The sequence below is a fragment of the Penicillium verrucosum genome, assembly GCF_028828655.1.
Source record: "Penicillium verrucosum strain IBT 35672 chromosome Unknown utg000004l_segment0_segment0, whole genome shotgun sequence".
Taxonomy (NCBI): domain Eukaryota; kingdom Fungi; phylum Ascomycota; class Eurotiomycetes; order Eurotiales; family Aspergillaceae; genus Penicillium; species Penicillium verrucosum.
In genome coordinates, this window is record NW_026643213.1 from 3,037,034 (window position 1) to 3,057,451 (window position 20,418).

The 20,418-nt window shown below is 49.4% G+C and overlaps 2 protein-coding genes across 2 annotated transcripts; one reads left to right on the forward strand and one right to left on the reverse strand.

Moving 5' to 3' along the window:
• Positions 1–205: 205 nt before the first annotated feature.
• Positions 206–12,915, reverse strand: N7516_010473 (uncharacterized protein; the record flags this gene model as incomplete). The annotated part of the gene is made up of 2 exons (XM_057223192.1): positions 206–6,925; positions 7,024–12,915. 2 exons carry the CDS (start codon positions 12,913–12,915, stop codon positions 206–208), a joined length of 12,612 nt encoding a protein of 4,203 aa, XP_057070413.1.
• A 969-nt stretch (positions 12,916–13,884) lies between these two features.
• N7516_010474 (ABC transporter ATP-binding protein) lies at positions 13,885–18,260 on the forward strand (the record flags this gene model as incomplete). Its single annotated transcript, XM_057223193.1, has 9 exons — positions 13,885–14,031; positions 14,224–14,339; positions 14,394–14,448; positions 14,501–15,102; positions 15,159–15,756; positions 15,821–16,394; positions 16,457–16,629; positions 16,676–18,181; positions 18,234–18,260. The coding sequence occupies 9 exons, from the start codon at positions 13,885–13,887 to the stop codon at positions 18,258–18,260; spliced, it is 3,798 nt and encodes a 1,265-aa protein (XP_057070414.1).
• Positions 18,261–20,418: the final 2,158 nt, after the last annotated feature.

The window sequence follows — 20,418 nt, forward strand, 5'->3', positions numbered from 1 at the left end:
GTTATAAAAAAGTCGTTCAATTTTTAATCTCACTGAAAAAGATAAACAATTTTTGTGCTAAACTGCGAACATGCAAAATTATTCTGGCCGGTCTTGTTCATCGTACGGTCTGCCAATCCATCTTTTGACTCGCCACTACCTCTTCCCACATTCCTCCACCCCATCTACAAATTCACGGTACCCCTGTCGAGGCAAGACAACAACTTCATGTGTGGATCCTGCTACCCAGCATTGCCAATTGGCTCTGCGTAAACTTCGAGAACAACTCAATGGTGGCAACCAACTTCTCCAACAGGAGCTCAATGCCACGTTGATCCATAGTCTCCTCAGTAGCTGAGACCATAAGCTCAAGCTGGGTTCCGTGTTCCACGGAAATAATGCTAAGCTGACCATGCGCCAACTTGGAGCTGGCCCAATCGCAACCAGACGACGAACGAACACCATCCAGTTCGAAGGGCTCCGTGGCTTCTTCACTCTGGTGGTGAACAAGACAGCCCATTTTCGACCCAGATTGCCACTCCGTGCAAGATTCTGCGATCGCGTCAAATGATCCCTCATCATGGGCTGTGATTTCTAGCTGCTGCACCTGAACATGATGCAGGAAATCCTCCACCGTCCAGTCAGGTTCAATCCTGATTCGAACGGGCAGATGATTCAAGCAGGGCCCAATGGCCGTGTTCACGTCCAACAGGGAACTTCCACGTCCATGAACAACCTGACCTAATATAACATCGGATTGTGCAGTTTTCTCAAACAGGACCCACGAGAAAGCTGCTTTCACAAGCGTTGACACGGTCATATCTGGTGGAAGAGAGGGCATTCCCATCTGGCGCTTTTCGACTATGTCATTGTCCGAAATGCGTGCCTTTCCAGTTTGACGAAGGGGGTCGAGGGCATCGGAGCCAACACCTTGAAGGTATCTTCGCCAGAATGAAATCTCGGCTTTGTTCAGATCGCCCATTCGCTTATAGGCCACATCCTGGAATTGCGCAGCATGTGGGAGCGGCTCATCATGATAGGCTTTCTTGATTGTCTCCCACAGCAATGGCATGGAGGCCCCGTCATACTGCGCATGAGATATGCGAAGAATCAATGCAGAGCACTGTTTGACGCGACTAGTCACGAGAGTGAAGCTGACTGGCATTGTGCCCTGCACTGTAGAGGGTGGAACCTTCTGCTCGGACTCTCGAGCAATATATGCCTCTGGATCATCACAATGAACAACATTCAGAACAGGGTCTGCTTCCCGGATGATCACCTGGAAGAACCGGCCATTGGCCTCCACAAATACCGTGCGTAAGATGCTGTGGTGAGCCATAACCTGCCTGCACGTGCTTTTTAGTTTATCGATGTCCAGGACTGCTGGGAATATTTGTGCCATCGAAACTGGCGATGCATGGGTTATGTAAAAGACTTGGAATGGGAGCGCCGGGATGATATCTTCCACATTCTCTTTGACCAACGGATGTTTCCGTGCGGAATGTGAAGCAAAAAGTTCTGCACGCTCGTGGTCCGCAATCAGGGAGTAGGGTATATGGTGCCGCGAGGAAGAACCTGCGCTCTGTATCCCATCTATGACATCTGAAGTCACGATGCTAGCATGTTTGGCAACGCGCATTATTGTTTTCCACTGGAACAAACTTTCCACTGAATGCATAATCCCAGCTGCCCGAGCCTTCGATGCGGCTTTGAGAGCCGAGATAGAATCACCTCCCAATCGGAAGAAGCTGTCATCGGCACCAATCTCGTCGGCTGCAATATCCAGTACTTTGGCCCAGATGTGCTGCAATTCCCGCTCCGTTCCCGTGGCGGGTACACGCTTATCTGAAGGCGCTTCAGCAAACAATGACTCCAGCTGCACCCGCGTTGCGCTCGCCGCGGAGTCTCTCAACTGCTTTCGGTCTACTTTGCCACTAGCATTGTGAGGTATCCGTCGAAGTGGGACGAATGCAGATGGCACCATATACTCTGGGAGGATATCACCGAGTTGGCGCCTGACACTTGATATTTGGGCCGTAAAGTTGGCCGTGGCAACAATTTCCAGGGAAGGGACCGGTGAGCCGGATAGCAGTGGAGCTGTATCAGCTGCCTTCGAAGCGACAAAGACAACCAAGCATTTGGAATTCATCGAAGCCATCGGAGTGACAATTTCAGCCACGATGTCCGTTAGCTCTTCGGGCCAGACCTCCTGCAGTCGCTTCTCAACTTCTGCAAGCTCAAAACGTTGACCTCGTAACTTGACCTGGAGGTCCTTTCGCCCTATAAACGAGAGAGAGCCATCGTTCTCATAACGAACAAGGTCGCCTGTTCGATAAACCCGGCCCTCCTTCCTAGTACCGGCGAGGCCAACACGTCGCATCCATGTTGGAGATGAGATGAAGTTTGTGGCTGTTTGTTCCGCACTGTTCAAATATCCGCGACCAACCTGAGGCCCTTGAAGGAGAAGTTCGCCCACAGCACCAATAGGAACCATTCGGTCAGGATTTCGTGGATCGGTCACCCAGCAGGCACCTGCAATCGGGAATCCGATATTCCCGCCTTGCGAGCTAATGTCTATTGGGGACTGCGCAGTAAACGTGACCGCGCATTCTGCCGGACCGTAACCGGATACCAGACGTACATGTGGCTCCCACTGCTTAATGTCGCTTGACCGAAGGGGCTCTCCACCGAGCATGATCGTCCGGAGTGACCCCAGATCCTTTGAGACCATCGCGCGCAACACACCGGGGGTGAAATATGCATGCGATGGTCGTAGCTCTTGCAATGCCTCAATTAGTCGGCCTCTGCGCTCAGACTCCGTCAGAACGCAGATGCAAGCACCAGCAAGCAATGAACCGAGTATTTCCGAAATACTGACGTCGAAAGCATAGGAGGAGAAGTTCAGGACGCGGGCACCTGGCCCAATACCCATCAGACGAGAAACTTCGTTGGTCATTGTCATGAAGGAACCATCCTCAATCACAACTCCCTTGGGTTTACCGGTTGAACCAGATGTGAATACCGCATAGAGAGCACGATCTGGACCCAAACGGGTCATCCTGTAATGTGATATCGACACAAGCTCGGGGTCGTTGCTCTGAGGCATAATCACAACATTGTGAAACAGCGCCTCGGCTTCATGACGATGCTCGGTCGAGGTAAGGATGAAAGGAGGCTTTACTTCTTCGCAGATATTCCGAAGCCGCTCTTGTGGGTGCGAGGTGTCCAGAAGGACGAAGGCTGCCCCTGCCTTGAGCACGGCCAACAGCGCCACCACAGTCCAGCAGGACCGATCCAAATATATTGGAACGAAGACCTCTGATGACGCTCCCTGCGTACGCAAAAGACTGGCGAGGTTGGTGGAAAGAAGGTCCAGCTCTTTATATGATAGGCTGAAGTTGGAAGACGAGACAGCTATACTCAATGGTTGCCTCTCACAGTGCTGAGAAATCACATCTGTGACCGACACCGGACATCGTGCCGGGACTCCAGTGTTCCAGGCTTGCAGCTGCTGGATACCTTTGTCATTTAGTGTAGCAATTTCGTGCACCGACTTTGTGGGATGATGGTGCACCTGCTGCAAAATATGACTGAATTGGTCCAGCATGTGTTCCACTTGCCATTCTGGAATGACAGTCTCATCTGTTGACACCGCAACAGTCACCATGTTTGGTTTGAACATAACGGCTATTTGGATAGCGTAAGTGTTTGACGCAGCATCCCCGGATGATGTTCCCATGGGTTCCATAGGACCATCGGTGGTGCCTAGGCTTTCAACCTCTCCTCTCCCCTCCACAAGTAGGGTCTGGAACGAACAGGCTTGCTTGGCCTCGGGTCCTATGGCAGCAATTTCGGGCAGTCCAACTTGTTCGAAAGGAATGAGCTGTACTGTCCGCTCTTGCAGATCTCTGAGGGCGTGTGAGACGGTCGCATTGTCATCGATTTGCACGCGCAAAGGCAGTGTGGCTATTGTTGGACCAGCCATGCCCTCAATTCCATCGACGGATGCTGCTCGCCCAGGGGACACAATTCCGAATACCACATCATCGTTACTCTGGTAGTGAGACTGGACAAGAGCCCACGCGAAGCGAATGGCGGTCGTTCGACTAACACATTGATCCATCACTGGGCCGGTCTCAATTGTTCGTACCGTTTGTTTCGAAGCCTGAGGCCGATATGACATGGAAGGAAGTGTGGGGAATGGCACGGCGGTAAGTTCATGGAATTCACGGCGCCAGTGCTCGAGCGCATCCTTTTGTTGGGACATGGAATATTTGATGAATTCCTTGAATGGAGTCATGTCGGAGGGCTCCAATATCTGGCCCTGATAGGCCTCTTGTGCACGGTGCACAAGCAAAGGTAGTGACCAGGAGTCATACAGAGCATGATGAATGGTGATAACCAGGTCAAGTCGCTGAGCTATGTTGGAATCCTCGCTCAACACAGGGATGACTTCGAATTGGACCAGTGGTTGGCCTAGGAGGACGTCCCAATGTAATTTTTCATCTTCCTTCGTGTCTCCCGAGATCCAGTGAAGCTCGCTGTTCTGTACCAGGACCTGCATGAAGCCAAACTCCGACTGAATGAATCGGGTGTGTAGAATGTCGTTGTGCTTTGCCACCATCTCCCAAGCAGTTTTCAGTAAAGACAGATCAATATCTGGTCCCAGCCGGAAACGATGGTATGCGATATATGACCCGGGACGCTCCGCTGTCAAAGCTACCATACCGCCCTGCAATGCGGTACAGGGGTATATGTCCCCGATTTGCTCTATCGGGAGGTTGCATTGCTCCATTGCTTGTGATTTCAATTCTTCCCGGTGATTTGCTGGGAGCATTGAAAACGGAGGGACGAGGCCTTCCAATACCTTTGGTTCGCAGTTTGGCCGTTCCTTCGGCACTGAGAACGAGCAATTGAGTGCGAGGTCACTAAGTTTCGGGTGCAAGAAGATATCCGAGACGCCTAGTTGAATGCCTTTCTCGCTAGCTGTGGCAGCCAGCCTCATTGCTGCAATCGAGTCTCCGCCCAAGCGGAAGAAGTTGTCGTCAGGTCCGACTGTCTCCGCAGGGCGAGCCAAAACTTCAGCCCAGCAACTTTGCAATGCAAGTTCTCCTTTTGTCATTTCTCTCAACTGTTGCAGCTGGTGGTTGGTCGCCCCTCGACCAATCTGCGCTCGTAGGCCTTGAGATGCTGCCTGCCGCAGCTGTTTTCGGTCAATCTTTCCATTCACCAATCGTGGTACCTGATAGACAGGAATGAATGCAGAGGGAATCAGTGAAGCTGGAACATCTGCCTGAAGACGTGATTTCATTTGCTCCACGGCGGCCTCGAAGGCTTGAACGCCACCACTGTCTTCTGGTTGAATAATGGACGCTACTAAGTGCGCATGTTTGCCATCCTCTGGTGCGACCAAGTCCGCAAAGACTTCAGGGTCGTTGATAGGGAAGCACTCCTGAACATGGTGCTCAACTTCAGCGAGTTCGATACGCTGTCCACGTAACTTCACTTGACGGTCTTTCCGTCCGATGTACTGTATAGAGCCATCCACAAGACGCCTCACAAGGTCACCTGTTCGGTACAAGACGCCGTTTCGGGAACCTCGGATCTTCGACAACCAAATGGGATATGGGAAGAATGCCGCTGCCATGGCCTCCGGGCGATTGACATAACCGCGACCGACAATAGGACCCTCGATGAGCAGTTCTCCGATAGCACCCACTGGAACGATCTTCTCTGGTTTGTTTGGACGCGCAACCCATGCGACACAACCAGTAGGATGTCCAATATTTGATTCATCTTGTGAGAGGTATTGCGGAGATGGCTGGGCCGTAGCAACGACGGAGCATTCTGAAGGACCATAGGCATTCATCAAGCGTACATGCGGTGACCAGCGACGGACATCGTCCCTAGTCATGCCCTCTCCACCGAGAACGAGTGTTTCCAGGGTAGAAACCTGCTGCGGGTTTAGGATGCGAGCCACAGAAGGAGTTAATAGCGCCCAGTTCACATGCATCTCGCTGATTGCATGACTCAGTCTCTGATTTCGGTCTGCATCGGAGGGAATGCAGATACACCCACCGACCAAAAGTGTGTCGATCATTTCCACCATGCTAGCGTCGAAAGCATAAGAGGCAAATTGAATGACCCGGGCGTTTTTATCAAGACCAAGTACCTGGGTATGTGCTGCTGATGCTGACAGGAAAGACTGGTGCTCGATGACGCTTGCCTTTGGCCTACCGGTCGACCCAGATGTAAAAACAGCATATGCAGATGACTTTGGACTAGTCACCGATGGGATACTATCTTTTCGAATGTCGTCATGCGACTTTTGGCTGATGTCCTCTACGATGATTGGGTTCGGCGCTAGAGTGGCTGCAAGTTCGAGGTACTTCGATGAGGTGATGATAACTGGACACTGGAAGTCCACTTGCACCATATCCTGAAGCCTCTCTGCTGGATGCGACGGGTCAAGCAATATGAATGCTCCCCCTGCCTTCATGATGGCGATTATGGCGACGACTGTCCATCGAGATCTTTCACGGCATACTGGCACAAATACCTCGGGACCGACACCACGCACGGCCAAATCCTTAGCCAATAACGATGATAGAAGGTCGAGGGTCTCGTATGTAAACTGACCATCCCAGGCATCGACTGCGGGGGATGCTGGTTGCACCGCCGTCATTCGTTGTATGTCGGTGTGAATACAAGATCGCACAGTTTGCGGTAGGTCGTAATTGAAACGAAGCATCTGACTCTCATTCTTCCCCATTGACAGATTGATTTCGCTCAAATTGCGGATTGCGGGATCAATAAGCTGCAGAACGACATGATGGAAGGTGTCGGCAACCAATTCAGCTTGAGCATCGGCCACGGCGTGCGTCCAATATGTCAAATCACAATCGATGGTCTTCTCGCGTGCAGTGATATTGATGGTCAAGTCATACTGTGATTTGGTAAGTCGGTGCTTCTTTATTCTAAATGAATGTTGACAGATAAAATATTGCAAATGATAAGAATGTCTCAGACACTATCCACACATACCTCAGTTGAGTCAATACCATCTTCTGGTTGCAACTTAATCCTTTGAGCGTGTTCAGAAATCAGACTAGAAATCAGACTGCCGGCGTCCTTCTGTAATGACATTGCGGTGTTGAACAGAGGTTGACCGGAGCGATTCAAAGAATGCATGACCTCTGCCAAAGAGCAATGTTGGTGATCAAGGCTTCGGGCGTAGGCCGCATGATTTCCGGCAAGTGTTGACAGAACCGATGATTCATCAGTTAAAGATAGGCGACAAATCAAAAGATTGATTAAAGGTCCAGAAATATCGTGCGCATCTTTTACTGGGATATCGCGGCAAGCATTCAAATACCCAAAGCATACAGACTCGCTCCCTGTGTATACACGGAGAACGATACCCCAAGCGACTTGTAGCAGACTGGAAATGGTGATGCTGTGATACTGGCAGAATGACCGGAGGTCTTGGCCAATACCTATGGAGAATGGCAACGATTTCAGAGAACTTGAGGCGGCCCCATGCTGTTTCAAGCCGAGAGATGGGAAAACACATGGGTAAACATCAGTCAGATATTCCTTCCAATAGGATTCCGAGGCCCTGTGATCCCGAGTTTGCAGATAACCCAGGTACTTGCTATAGCTGCCCGCAGGCTCGGCGTCGAGTGTCCCATTGCATGCTTGGTAGAATTCTGACAACAATCTCTGCTCCGTGATACCATCAACAAGAATGTGGTGGATGGCGAGCTGGCAGTAAGCTCCGCCATGAGGCTCAATTGCGACAGTAAGCTGATGGGGTGGGAGACCCTTCGTGTTTGACGATTTCGCATTCAACAAGAACTCATCCGAAACGGATGGAACTTGGCCCTCCGCACGCAGTTCCGATTCCGACAACACCTTGACGTTTCCTTCGCAAGCTCTCAGAACCACTTGGACAGGATGACCATGCCCTGCGACGCCATCGGCGAAGACAGTGCGCAGGATCGGTTGACGGTCAACAACCTGCTGCCATGCTTGCTTGACCTCAGTTATGTTGATTGGGCTGTTAGCGGAGGTTGGAGACAGAGACCACCGGATATGCGACCAGTATACTTGAGGGTTTCTTAATTGACTCAACCACATGCCGAGTTGAATGGGTGAGCACGGGAACATATCCTCGATTCCAGACGGAGACACATCAAATCGGCCTGACACCTGATGGAGTAGGCTGTGAAGCTGCTCTTCGTTTGCAAGTGATAGCAACGGAAAGTCGACAGCGGCGAGTCGCTGTTCCTGCTGCAGCTCCATGGGGAGTTCCTCAAGTGTTTGTAGGCAATTGCTAATCCACTGCTCTAGTCGGTCCTGATGCTGTAACTTTTGGTTATAGATGAAGGACAAGGCGAGAGATCCGTTCATGACGGTTGCGTTCACATCGATGAGAGCCATGCGCGGTAAATCAGCTGCCATGGGGAGAAGGGAATCATCTTGAACTGATGTCATCTGAAGCAGGGCACCTGGTCGTTCAAATTGTTGGAAAAGACCGGTGTAATTGAACAGAATCTCCATTGGGGAATGACTCCGGAACTCTTCCGGTCCTTCGGGGTGGAGGAATCGCGACGCAAAATATGCCCATCCGTTCGTGGATATGCTGCGACGACCGTCTTTCGTCATCTGCAAGATCCTCCTGACATTGTCCTCCTTCTTAACATCTAAGAACAAAGGTGCAATAGTGGTGAACCATCCAACTGTGCGGGATATATCGATGTCTGCGTCCCAAGGCTCTCTCCCATGCCCTTCGCTGAACATCGTGGGTGCAGGCCGATTGTCAAATGCCTGGACAAAAGCGTAAAGTACAGCTGCCTGGATAATTTCGACTGGCTGGGTGTGGAATGCGCCATTTGCAGCACCAATTATTGCCTCCGTTGTTTCCTTGGACACTGTGATGGTTTGTCGCGTTGCATCCGCCCAGGTATTTTCACTCAGAATAGCCTCTGGGCCCCAGTAGTCCATTGAGGGATGTGGGATCTCTGTCTTCAGCGTTTCACTGGGATCAAGAGACTCTCTGGCGTAACTCTGTTGCAGCCGACACCATTGTTGGAATGATCTGGAGAGAGGTTGGATTGTACGGCCAGTGTTGAGGATATCTTCCAGGTCTTGCAGAAGGACACGCCATGAGACTAGGTCAATGACAAGGTGATGGGCCATCAACCCCATGAACTGCTCCCCTGTGTCTGTGGTGATAACATCAACGACAATCATCACTCCCTGGACGATATCAAGCGTGCTCTGGCTGATGGACAAAATGTTCTGCAAGGCTTTACGGTCGTCCATAGAGGGCACCCGATGTTCTCTAAACCGAAGGCTTCTGGACACGTCACGGCCAATAATCTGTCCCCATTGACCATCTGCCCGTTGTTCAAATCGGGCGCGGAGCATTGAATGAGCGGTGACAATCTTCTCAATCGCTCGTTTAATCTCAGGAGGTGGAAGGGGTTTGCTGAGCCGGAGAATGAACTCGAGAGTGAACTTGTTGTGACCATTGGGCACTCGCTCAAAGAAGAGCTTTTGTATGGGGGAAAGTTCAAACCACACGTCCGTTTGATCGTCCTCCCCAGTCGAAGCGAAAGACACGGATCCGGAATCTTGGATCCTTTCTGCCAGTTGTCTGATGCTTGGAAACCGGAATATATCAGCAACAGCTACTTTGAGTCCGACGGTGCGACAGGCTGCAGCGACTTGCATCGCGCTGACTGAATCACCTCCCAGACGGAAGAAGCTTTCCGTAGTGCCGATTTCTTCAACAGTTCGATTTAGTGTCTGGGCCCAGATTTGTTGAAGTTTTTCCTCGCGAGAACTTGATGGCGCCTCCGGTTGCATCTTCACAGCTCGATAAGCTTGCATCTGTTCCAACGACAGCTTATTTGCCTGCTCCTGGATGTAACGTCGATTGGTCTTCCCAGATGGCGTCAGAGGTATATGGGACAGGGGTAGGAAAAAGCGTGGAACCATAAAGGATGGTAAGACATCCGACATGCTGGCCTCTGCTGCAGCACAAGCCTCACGAAACTCGTCGTTTGGAGGAAGAAACTCGGTTTGATGACTGCCGTCGTCATCCGGAGGAGATGCAGGGAGACATATAAACGCCACCAGCAAAGCCTCTGGTCGACGATCATTGATATTGTTAGGACCGGATGATCGGAGAACCTCTGCAAGAGTTTGGCGGGATTTCGGAAACGCGTTGTGAAGATGGTACTCAATGTCCGCCAGTTCTAAACGCTGTCCGTGTAGCTTGACCTGAGTATCCTTGCGTCCGAAGTATCGGAAACTACCATCCCCGGTGGCTTGCACCAAATCTCCGCTTTTGTATAATGTTCTGGATGGAACGGAGCCGAATTGCAGGCGCCAGGGTGGTGCTTCAACGAAGACCCGACTCGTCTGCTCGGGATTCGATAGATAACCCTTTCCAACAATTGGTCCTTCTATTAATAATTCTCCAGTACATCCCAGTGGCATGAGCACCCGGTGATCATCAGGATGAACAACCCATCCAGATCCCCCAGTGCTAAATCCTATGTTCGCTGGATCGTTGCTCTTTAGATTTGGTTGTACACTGAACACTGCAGAGCACTCCGCTGGACCGTACGCATTTCCAACGTGTACGTAAGGCTCCCAGCGAAGGACGTCGCTAGTCAGAACTGCTTCTCCGACAAACATCAACACCTTCAAGGACTGAACACTGTCGGGGCAAATGATCCGGGTGACACTGGGCGTAAGGCATGCAACGTCCACCTCAAAGCGGTTCATGGATTCCACAAGATGGCTCTGACAGTCGTCCGTTGACGGAATGCAAACACAACCCCCCTGGATCAGCGTACTGAGATGTTCGATGATGCAAGAATCAAATGCCGGGGAGGCAAATTGTAGCACACGCGACTTTGGTGTGAAGTGGTATGGGTTGCCATGAGCTACAGAACTTGAAGCAAAGCCTTCGTGGTGAACAATTACACCTTTGGGGGTTCCCGTGGATCCAGAGGTAAATGTTAAATAAACGGAATCTTGTGGGCCGACCGAGGGCTTCCGAGATGGGTGACTGCGGTGCAGCTGCTTCGAATCAAAAGTATCCACGTTGAACAACGCTTGGACTCCAAGCCGGGCTGCCACATCAATATGCGAGTCGGAAGTCAATACCAGGGGAGCTGCCACGGCTTCACACATATTCCGTAGTCGGGACTGTGGATGTGATGGCTCTAGCAACACAAAGGCAGCACCGGATTTCATCACAGCAAGCATGGAGACAGCCATCCACTTAGTTTTTCCTAAGAGAAGAGGTACAAATGACCCAGGGCCAACACCATGCCATGAAAGATGATTCGCCAATGCTGAAGCCAACTCATCGAGGGCTAGATATGAATAGTTGCCATCCCAGCTACTGATGGCCTGGGAAAGAGGCTGCTGCCGCGTGCGGCTCTCAATCAGAGAGTGAACACACGGCATAGGATCAGGGCTCTTTGTCAAAATGTTCTGGCGGCAAAGATCGCTCAAATCTTCGGGACTAACGACACAGACATCGGAAAGTGCGAGGCCCGGCTTAGTGTCGATCTGCTCGTAGATATAAATGAACTGGGAGAGTATTCGCTCCATTTGATAGGGCTCAGTTACTGCCGGATCAAAGGAAGCCTCAATCCACATTGTCGCGGTCGAGGGACGACATCGTAAGATCAAAGGATACATATCATACGTCGCTTGGGTTGACCGGCTCTGGGAGAATATATCGGGAAGCTGATGGCCATCTCGAGGCTCGACCGAGAGTAGGGTTTGGAAATGACACGCTGCTGCTGGACCTGCCCCAAGACGAAGCAGATTTTGCAATCCGACATGTTCGAACTCCATAGATGCTGCCCATTCATCCTGTACGGCAGTCAAGGCATCTGCAACGGTATTCTGTGCGCATAGCTTGATGCGAACCGGTACGCTAGCGATTGCAGGCCCGCTCAAGTCCTGCACTCCCGCAACAGAGACAGCACGACCCGCATTTACTGCTCCAAATAATGTGTCGTCAGAGCCAGTATATACTGATTGTAGGATTGCCCAGGCCAACCGAATCTTGGTTCCCACAGTACTTGAGGAACTTTTCCCATCTTGGATGTTGAAGGACCTCTCCAGCCGCTCGGTTGGTCTGGCAGAATGGCCCACTGTGGGTAGTTGAGGGAATGCGATCATCGTGGCCTCGTGTGCATCACGGAACATGGATCCCCAGAACTCATTGGCTTTGTCTTGTGTGCGCTGTACATGATCCACTAGAGGCCGAAAGGGGTGGAAAGACAGTTCTTCGCCTTTGTAGGCGGCATCTGCCTGGCGCAACAACAATGCCACAGACCAGTGATCGCAGATGGAATGATGTATTATGATCTTCAGTTTATGTTCGGTGACATTGAAGACGAAATACGCCAACGGAGCCCCTGCTCTCCAGGAAGGGCTGGCGATCTCTCCATTTATGCCGTCGTCGGTCTCCTGCACCTGCCATGGAATCAACCCTTGCACCACTGCCTGCACACACCCGAGCTGACTGGTTGGAATCATACGAGTCCTCAATATCGGATTGGCCTGGGCGGTCGTATTCCAGGCCTCCTGCAGCTTATGGTGGTCGACCTCTCGTGGCAGACGGTATTCGTGTTCAATGGTGTATGCTCTCGGGTCTTTGAAAGTGAGGGCTATCATTGCTTCCTGGAGAGCGGTGCAGGCATATACATCTTCAATGTCGTCCAGGGAGCAATGGCATTGATCCGCCACTTGTTGCCAAACTCCATCTATTCCATTTTCCTTCTCAGTCGTGGGAGATGGAGTGGGGAGTTCTTTGTTGAACGAGATCAATGCTTTCTCCAATGAGTCTCCCGGTGGGGTGATGGCCCCTGTGGTAGGGAGGTTTGTTGGTGCCATCATCCTGTATTTGGGTGGCTTGGTAGGATGATCACAAATCTCTTTGCACAAATTTCTCTGATGTCCATTTGGTTAGGAAAATATATCTTTGTTTCTGGGGGTCTATATGATATACCTGTGCCACTCAATCGTAGCTCTTTCGTGTTGTTTTCTGTTTTGTTCAATGTATCAAGGTACGAGCAATCACGCCGACATTATATTATGGTATGATCATAGATTGATAGTTTGCAATTGACAACCAAGAGGCGAGTTGAAATGAAACTTATACGAAGATTTCGGCGACATCCATAGTACCTAGCTCTACACCTTCGAACAATCACACTATGGGTCCATAGGAAAACCTAAGTAAACATTAGGTGCACTGATTCAAGGAATTTCACAATAACCATGGTATACACCCATTAACAATGCAACATGATAGCTTCCTTGACGTACGAAGTAAACTCTACATCTAATATTGGCATCTTAGAACAGCGGTTTCCTCTTTTCCGGCGATTTCCACTTCTTTATTTGCATTCTACCAAGCAATTTCCATGTGTATTCATCATCGATTGAGTTCATATCATATTATTTTGAAAATATATTTCCGAAATTGGTAATAGGAGTTGAAATCACATTAGGGTTACATCGGGGAAGCCGAACCCACCAACACCTTCAACCCACACCTTAAATGTCCTTGACATCACTGCTCACTCCACTCATTTCCTTTCATTCCACCATTTTGGCCAATGTGAGGAATCAAAATATTGTGATGATCTTGAGACTATCCGTGCCTAATCTTTTGCTAGAGGGCCTGAAAACCTTGGACAGTTGGTGCCTTGCTGAGAGCGCTCAGGGTCCATTCTCAGGGGATTCTCACACGTATATTCGATATTTCCAGTTACACATGAAACCACTGCTCCGACAATGGTGCATAAGTCCTTTGACAAAGAACCGATTTTCTTCCATTAAGGCGCTGTGTTAACGTGAAAAATGCCTCCGTCAGCTTCCCCGCGCGTTGAAACGCAAGACATACCAACATCGCCAGAGAATAACTCCATCGCCAGTCCAGATATGGTCGGCCGGTCGGTGAAATCAAACGACGAGAGAGTCCAACCAGCGAGTCTCAGTAGCTATGCGGTAAGTTCAGATTCATTGATGGACCTGGCTTTGTCTACTATCGCTCACGTCTCCAGAGAATTCTATCGTATGGTGCCTCTCATGGGGGGATTTATATTATGATTTTGGGGCTGGTTTGTGCCATGGCTTCGGGAATTGTAAGTTGAGAGTGAATCTCGAGATATACTCCATGATCAACTAATAAAATTCCAGGCCCTTCCGTTGATGAATATTGTCTTTGGCCAGCTGGTCGGCAAGTTCAATGAGTACTTTATTCCCGGATCGGGTATCACAGAGCAATCATTCAAGTCCTCCGTCAACCAAAGCAGGTAAATATTTTACACTCTATTTCTCATGATAGCTAACTGACCGTCTTTTTCTAGCTTGTATATTGTGTATTTGTTTATCGGAAAGTTCTGTCTGACATATATATCCATGGTATGGCTGATCTTCTATCCCCAAATCTCTGTTATTACTCACAATGTGACAGATTTGCTTTCGATTGACCAGCCTCCGGGCCTCAGGGGCCTTGCGCCTAGAGTACACCCAGGCTCTCTTTTCACTTCCTATGAGTAAGCTGGACGAGATGTCGGTCGGAACTGTGACACATGCGATCACCGCACTGTCAAATACGATCCAGCAAAGTGTTTCTGATCGGCTCGCCATTCTGTTCCAGTCACTTGCCTTGCTCATCGCAGCTTACGCCATCGCATTCCGTTATTCATGGGCACTGACGCTTGTTGTCAGTTCCGCCATTGCATTCGTGATCCTAGGCTTTAGCCTGACAATGCCGTTTTTGGTCAAAGCGCAGCAGAATGTCGACCAAGCAGACGAGAAGCATGCAGCTCTTGCCGCAGAAGTATTTGGATCTATTCGGACGGTGTTCGCTCTGAACGCTGAACAACCGCTCTTCAAAAAGTACACACGGTGGGTCGAGGAAGCACGAAAGCGTGGTCTGCGCATGTCCCTAGTCAGTGGAATTCACCTTGCAATGCTCTTCTTCGCTATGTATGTCAGCTTCTCCCTGGCCTTCTGGTTTGGGCTGAAACTGTACCGCGAAGGTCACATCGCTAACATCAATACCGTGATCACGTACGATTATCCCATCTTTTGAATACTTGTGGCGCCGTGTTCTGACAATCAACTAGGGTATTCTTTTCCGTTCTCCTCGTGGTCACTATTTTGGGAGGTATTGCGGGGCCATTGATGGCTATCTCGAAGGCGATTAGTGCATCAGGTGCCTTCTTTGGTGTTATCGACTCCAAGCAAGATGACCCACCAGGAACTCGAGACCCGGAGCTATCCCATGCGGATATCGTGTTTGAGAATGTGACATTTGCCTATCCCACACGACCAGAAATGACCGTACTTAAGGGATTCCATGCGAAATTTGAACGGAATAAAACCACGGCTCTGGTCGGACCCTCCGGTTCGGGGAAAAGCACCATTGTCGCAATGATTGAGCGATGGTATCAAATTCAGTCCGAGGAAGAAGAAGAGACCACATCGGGTCACATCAATGTGGGAGTTCACCACATCAATGACTTGGATGTGAAGTGGTGGCGAGCCCAGATTGGACTTGTTCAGCAAGAACCGTTTTTGTTCAATGATACAATATACAACAACGTTGCTTTTGGTCTGATCGGATCGCAGTGGGAGAATGATATAGCTGCTGTGAAAATGGACCTCATCACCGAAGCCTGCAAACAAGCCTTTGCAGATGAATTTATCGACCGCCTTCCCATGGTTCGTTACACCCCTTTCGCTGCACTCCTTTCGTTTCCATTTCATCTGATCATTTGATTTTTAGGGTTACTCGACCTCAGTTGGGGAAGGTGGAATCACACTGAGTGGCGGACAGCGCCAAAGAATTGCCATCGCACGAAGCATCGTCAGCCAACCCCAAATTCTCATTCTTGATGAAGCGACCAGCTCGATCGATATCCAAGGAGAAAAGATAGTACAAGCTGCGCTCGATCGTGTGTCCAAGGGCCGAACTACAATCATGATCGCACATCGCTTGTCCACTGTCCGTCGTGCGGACAAGATCATCGTCATGAAAGACGGCCAAAACTTTGAAGAAGGTTCTCACGAAGAGTTGATACTAAAAGAAGGGATATACCATAGCTTGGTTCATGCGCAACAGCTGGTGTCACTTACAGATTTGATGGATACCGAGGTGCCAAGTTCGATGATTTCGCAAAAAGAAGAAGTCACTGCTCAGGAATATACCACCAAAGAAGGCAACGATCAGAATTGCCTGGATGGTCCCGAGCCTGAAAGAAACTTTGGCTTTTTCCACAGCTTTGGGGTGCTCATTTATGAAAATCGTAGCCATTGGCTCTTATATGCACTGACACTGACCGGGGCTGTCGGAGCAGGTTGTAAGTATTCACCATGCTCGCCCGCACATTTCCTAATATAATAAGCTTACATGATACAATAGCCGGATTTTCCTTGCAAAGTTGGCTATTTGCTAGACTTGTACAGGTTTTCCAGTTCACTGGCCAGAAGCTCGTGGACGCCGCGAACTTCTGGGCATTGATGTTTTTCATCCTCGCCCTTGCCATGGCGACTTTCTATTTCATGCTGGGGTTTTCGTCCAATTCGATATCGATGGTGAGTCTACATACTTCACGAATTTCAAGCAAGGCTAACTGTTCAGTTTGTCGTGTCCAATGCTCGGATGGATTATTTCTATAACATCTTGTCCAAGCCAGTGTCATACTATGACCGCGAGGAGAATTCTTCGGGTAGTTTGATTTCCAGACTATCCACTGATTCCAAACAATTACAGGAGATGTTTGGTCCCACCGGTGTTTTCCCTCTTATCTCAGTCTTCAACATCATTGGATGTGTTTCAATCTCCTTCGCCTTTGGATGGAAGCTGGCGGCGGTCACATTTTTTGCCGCCATGCCATTCTTATTTTTCTCTGCCTTCATGCGCATTCGATATGAGATCAAATTTGAGGCCCTAAATGCAGCAGTCTATGCCGATAGTTCCAAGTTCGCAACGGAGGCAGTTCGGGCGTTCAGAACGGTCACTGCTCTGACGATGGAAGATACAATTTTGGAAAGATATTCAAGTCTACTGAAAGATCAGCGTCAGAAGGCCATCCGCAAGGCGTGGTACGCAACGTTGGTATTTGCGTTTTCCGACAGCGTTGAGCTATGTGCCATGGCGCTCGCCTTCTGGTACGGCGGCCAGCTCCTCGCCTCCCGTGAATATGACCCAGTTGCATTCTTCGTCGTCTATATTGCCATCATCCAAGGCGGCCAATCGGCCGGTCAGTTTTTCAGTTTTGGTCCGAATATTGCCCAGGCTAAGGCTTCTGCCAATCGCATATTGGCTGCACGGCAACCTACCCAGGGACAGCTTCAACATGTTCCGACGGGACCACTCTTTTCTTCAGAGCATACCCCCAGTCCCTCTGTTGAAGTTCAAAATGTCTCCTTTCAATATTCTACTCGAGAGGTACCAACATTTGTTAATCTGAATCTCTCCATTGCGAGCGGGCAATTCGTAGCATTTGTCGGACCTTCAGGGTGTGGAAAATCCACGCTTGTCTCGCTACTCGAGCGCTTTTATGACTGCACTCAGGGAACGATTCTATTTGGTGGCCGAGACATTCGTTCCATTGAACTTGCTTCTTACAGAAGTGCTTTGTCACTCGTCGCCCAGGAGCCGAAACTCTTTGAAGGCACCATCCGCGAGAATCTCCTTCTCGGTCTAGAAGCCCCCAATAACCCGACCACGGAAGACCAAATGATTCAAGCATGCAAGGACGCCGAAATTTACGACTTTATAGTATCCCTACCCGATGGCTTCTTGACTGAACTTGGCGTCAACGCTCAGGCCTCTCTGAGTGGTGGACAAAAGCAACGAATTTGCATTGCGCGAGCCCTGATCCGGAAACCGCTACTGCTCCTTCTTGACGAGGCTACATCCAGCTTAGACTCTCACTCGGAAAGTCTTGTACAAGGTGCCATGGAGAGATTAGCCAGCAAGCGAAACATGACTATTATTGCAGTCGCGCACAGACTGGCAACTGTTCAGAAAGCTGATGCCATTTTTGTCTTTGGGGAAGGGATGTCCGGGCAGGGATCGATGATTCTGGAGTCCGGAACGCACCATGAATTGTTGCGCAATAAGGGGGCTTATTGGCAGATGGTATGTTTCCCCGTTGGACTACATCTACTTCTCATAACTAACGTGATCATAGTGTCAAGCGCAAGCTCTGGATCGCTGATAGAGGTGAACATCTCAAGCAGCTCTATATCATTCATTCTCCCCTCCCATCTCATACTTATATGTATCTCTAATACTACCGCAAAATACCTACCACAGTATTCTTCAAGAATCGAACGCTTTTCTGACCTCTGGGATCAAGTGCCTAATGTACGAAACATAGCTGCAATGTCGTCCCCTTACAAAATATATATTCCTGTTACATAATAGTAGTTAGTCAGCACAGACCCGCTGCCCCTCCATAGGCAGCGTGGGCTTGCTACGAATAGAAACGATCTTGCCTTCCCCTGACTATCAGTGTAACAACTGGTAGCATGTCCTAGGTTCCATCCAGGACCCCAGTTTTCGTTTTTTAGCAGTTTTTCAAAATTTTTTTCGTTTTATATCCGACGCGAAAGCGACGAAGACTGCTGCGTGGTACCCGCGCAGTAGTAGACCCGACGCGCAAGCGACGAAGACTACTGCGTGGCACCCGCGTAGTAGTGGAACTCTATCACCCTTCCCCATCTATCAGACCTCGATCCTTACTACGTATATCTGTCAGATCTCGATCCTTACTGCGTAGCACCCGCATAGTAAGGATCGCCCCCGTCGAACTGAGTGGTATCCGTATAGTCGGAGCGGTAAGAGAGAAGAATTTTTTCTGACGGCAAAACCCTCTCGGCGGCGGCAGCTAGATGACCCCACCGCCCCGGTCAACGACTACCGAACAGCAAGCCCGCGTACTAAGGCTAGCATTTCAACTACAGCTCTACATCGAAGACACAGATAGGCCTTACCGACAACTCTTCATAGACAACGTAACCTAGTTGATAGAGTAAGTCACTCGTGACTAAGTAAGGCCCTTCCTACCCACATTCCCCGTAACCCTATTTCGCTTTCTACCTAAGTAGCTTCTAGAAAGCAGCCAGCCAATCAAGAAAGCTATACGGGATCTGCTGCGACTCTATAGACACCTCTAACAGGGGTAGGCTATAGAGCAATAGTAGCCGGGTTCTATAGAGCAACCTTTAGAATAACCTATAACTCCCTAGCGGCTATACCGCTTATAAAGTCTTACGAGTACTATAAGGCTAGCCGTACCTCGGGTATATAAGCGAGCTCGATTATAAACCTTAATAGCGAAATATAGTCAGAGTCTATCTCTATCGCTTACCGAGTTCGGCTATAGCAGTATACCACCCGCTATACTAACCGGACGAGAGGGAGATACGGTACCGCCGTCTAGTATATTCCCGGACTCGGCTCCTCGTCCTTACCCCTAACCGAGTAGGGACGAACTATCTAGATAGTTTATATAAGCGATAGGAATAGTCCTAATAGGGTAACGCTAGCAACGATAGGAATAATAGCGCCGATAGGATAACCGATACTAAGAGCCTCCGGTCGAGAGATATATAAGAATATAGACTACCGAGACGGAAACGTCGGAATCCGGATTCTCGCTGTAATAGATAGCGATATTAATAGAGATAATAAGAATATTATAGGTAGAAGCCGCCATACTAGGCCCTCCCGGACCTTAGGGCATCCTAGGCCGTAACGGGCTAGACGCAATAGCACTACTAGTAGTAAATACGTCGTAGAAGACGGACGAGATCGGGTATTTCGCTCCGAATATCGAGAGCGAACTCCCGACGCGTATAATCCGAGGAATAACCTATTATATAAACGTATACGTATTTCTCAACTAATTATAAAGCTTAATTCTACTAAAAACAGAACCCGTAGTACGCGCTAACCTTTAATCACTTCTACTAGACAGCGTATAACGCTAGTATATAACAGACATTTCGGAGCTAGTAAGAATTAATCTATATAGCGTAGACGTTAACTATCCCGAAGGCTAGTTTATAGCCCTTAAATATCGATTTAAGCCTTACGCTATTATAGCGATAATATAGCTATAGAACGCAACCTACTCCTAGAACGACGTTCGAAACGCTCGATTAGTATTAGTATAGGCCCAAAACGTACTATAGATAGCCTAAGTAGCGGGCTTCAGCGATACAACTTAATAGCTCTATATAATATAGGTAAAGATCGATGTTACCAGCCAGTTCTTTAACAAAAAGAGTGCATTTAACTAGAACATTAAGTACAGGGAGGAAAAAGAAAAGAGAAGAAAAGAATCTATCAATAGGACCAAAAGACATTGT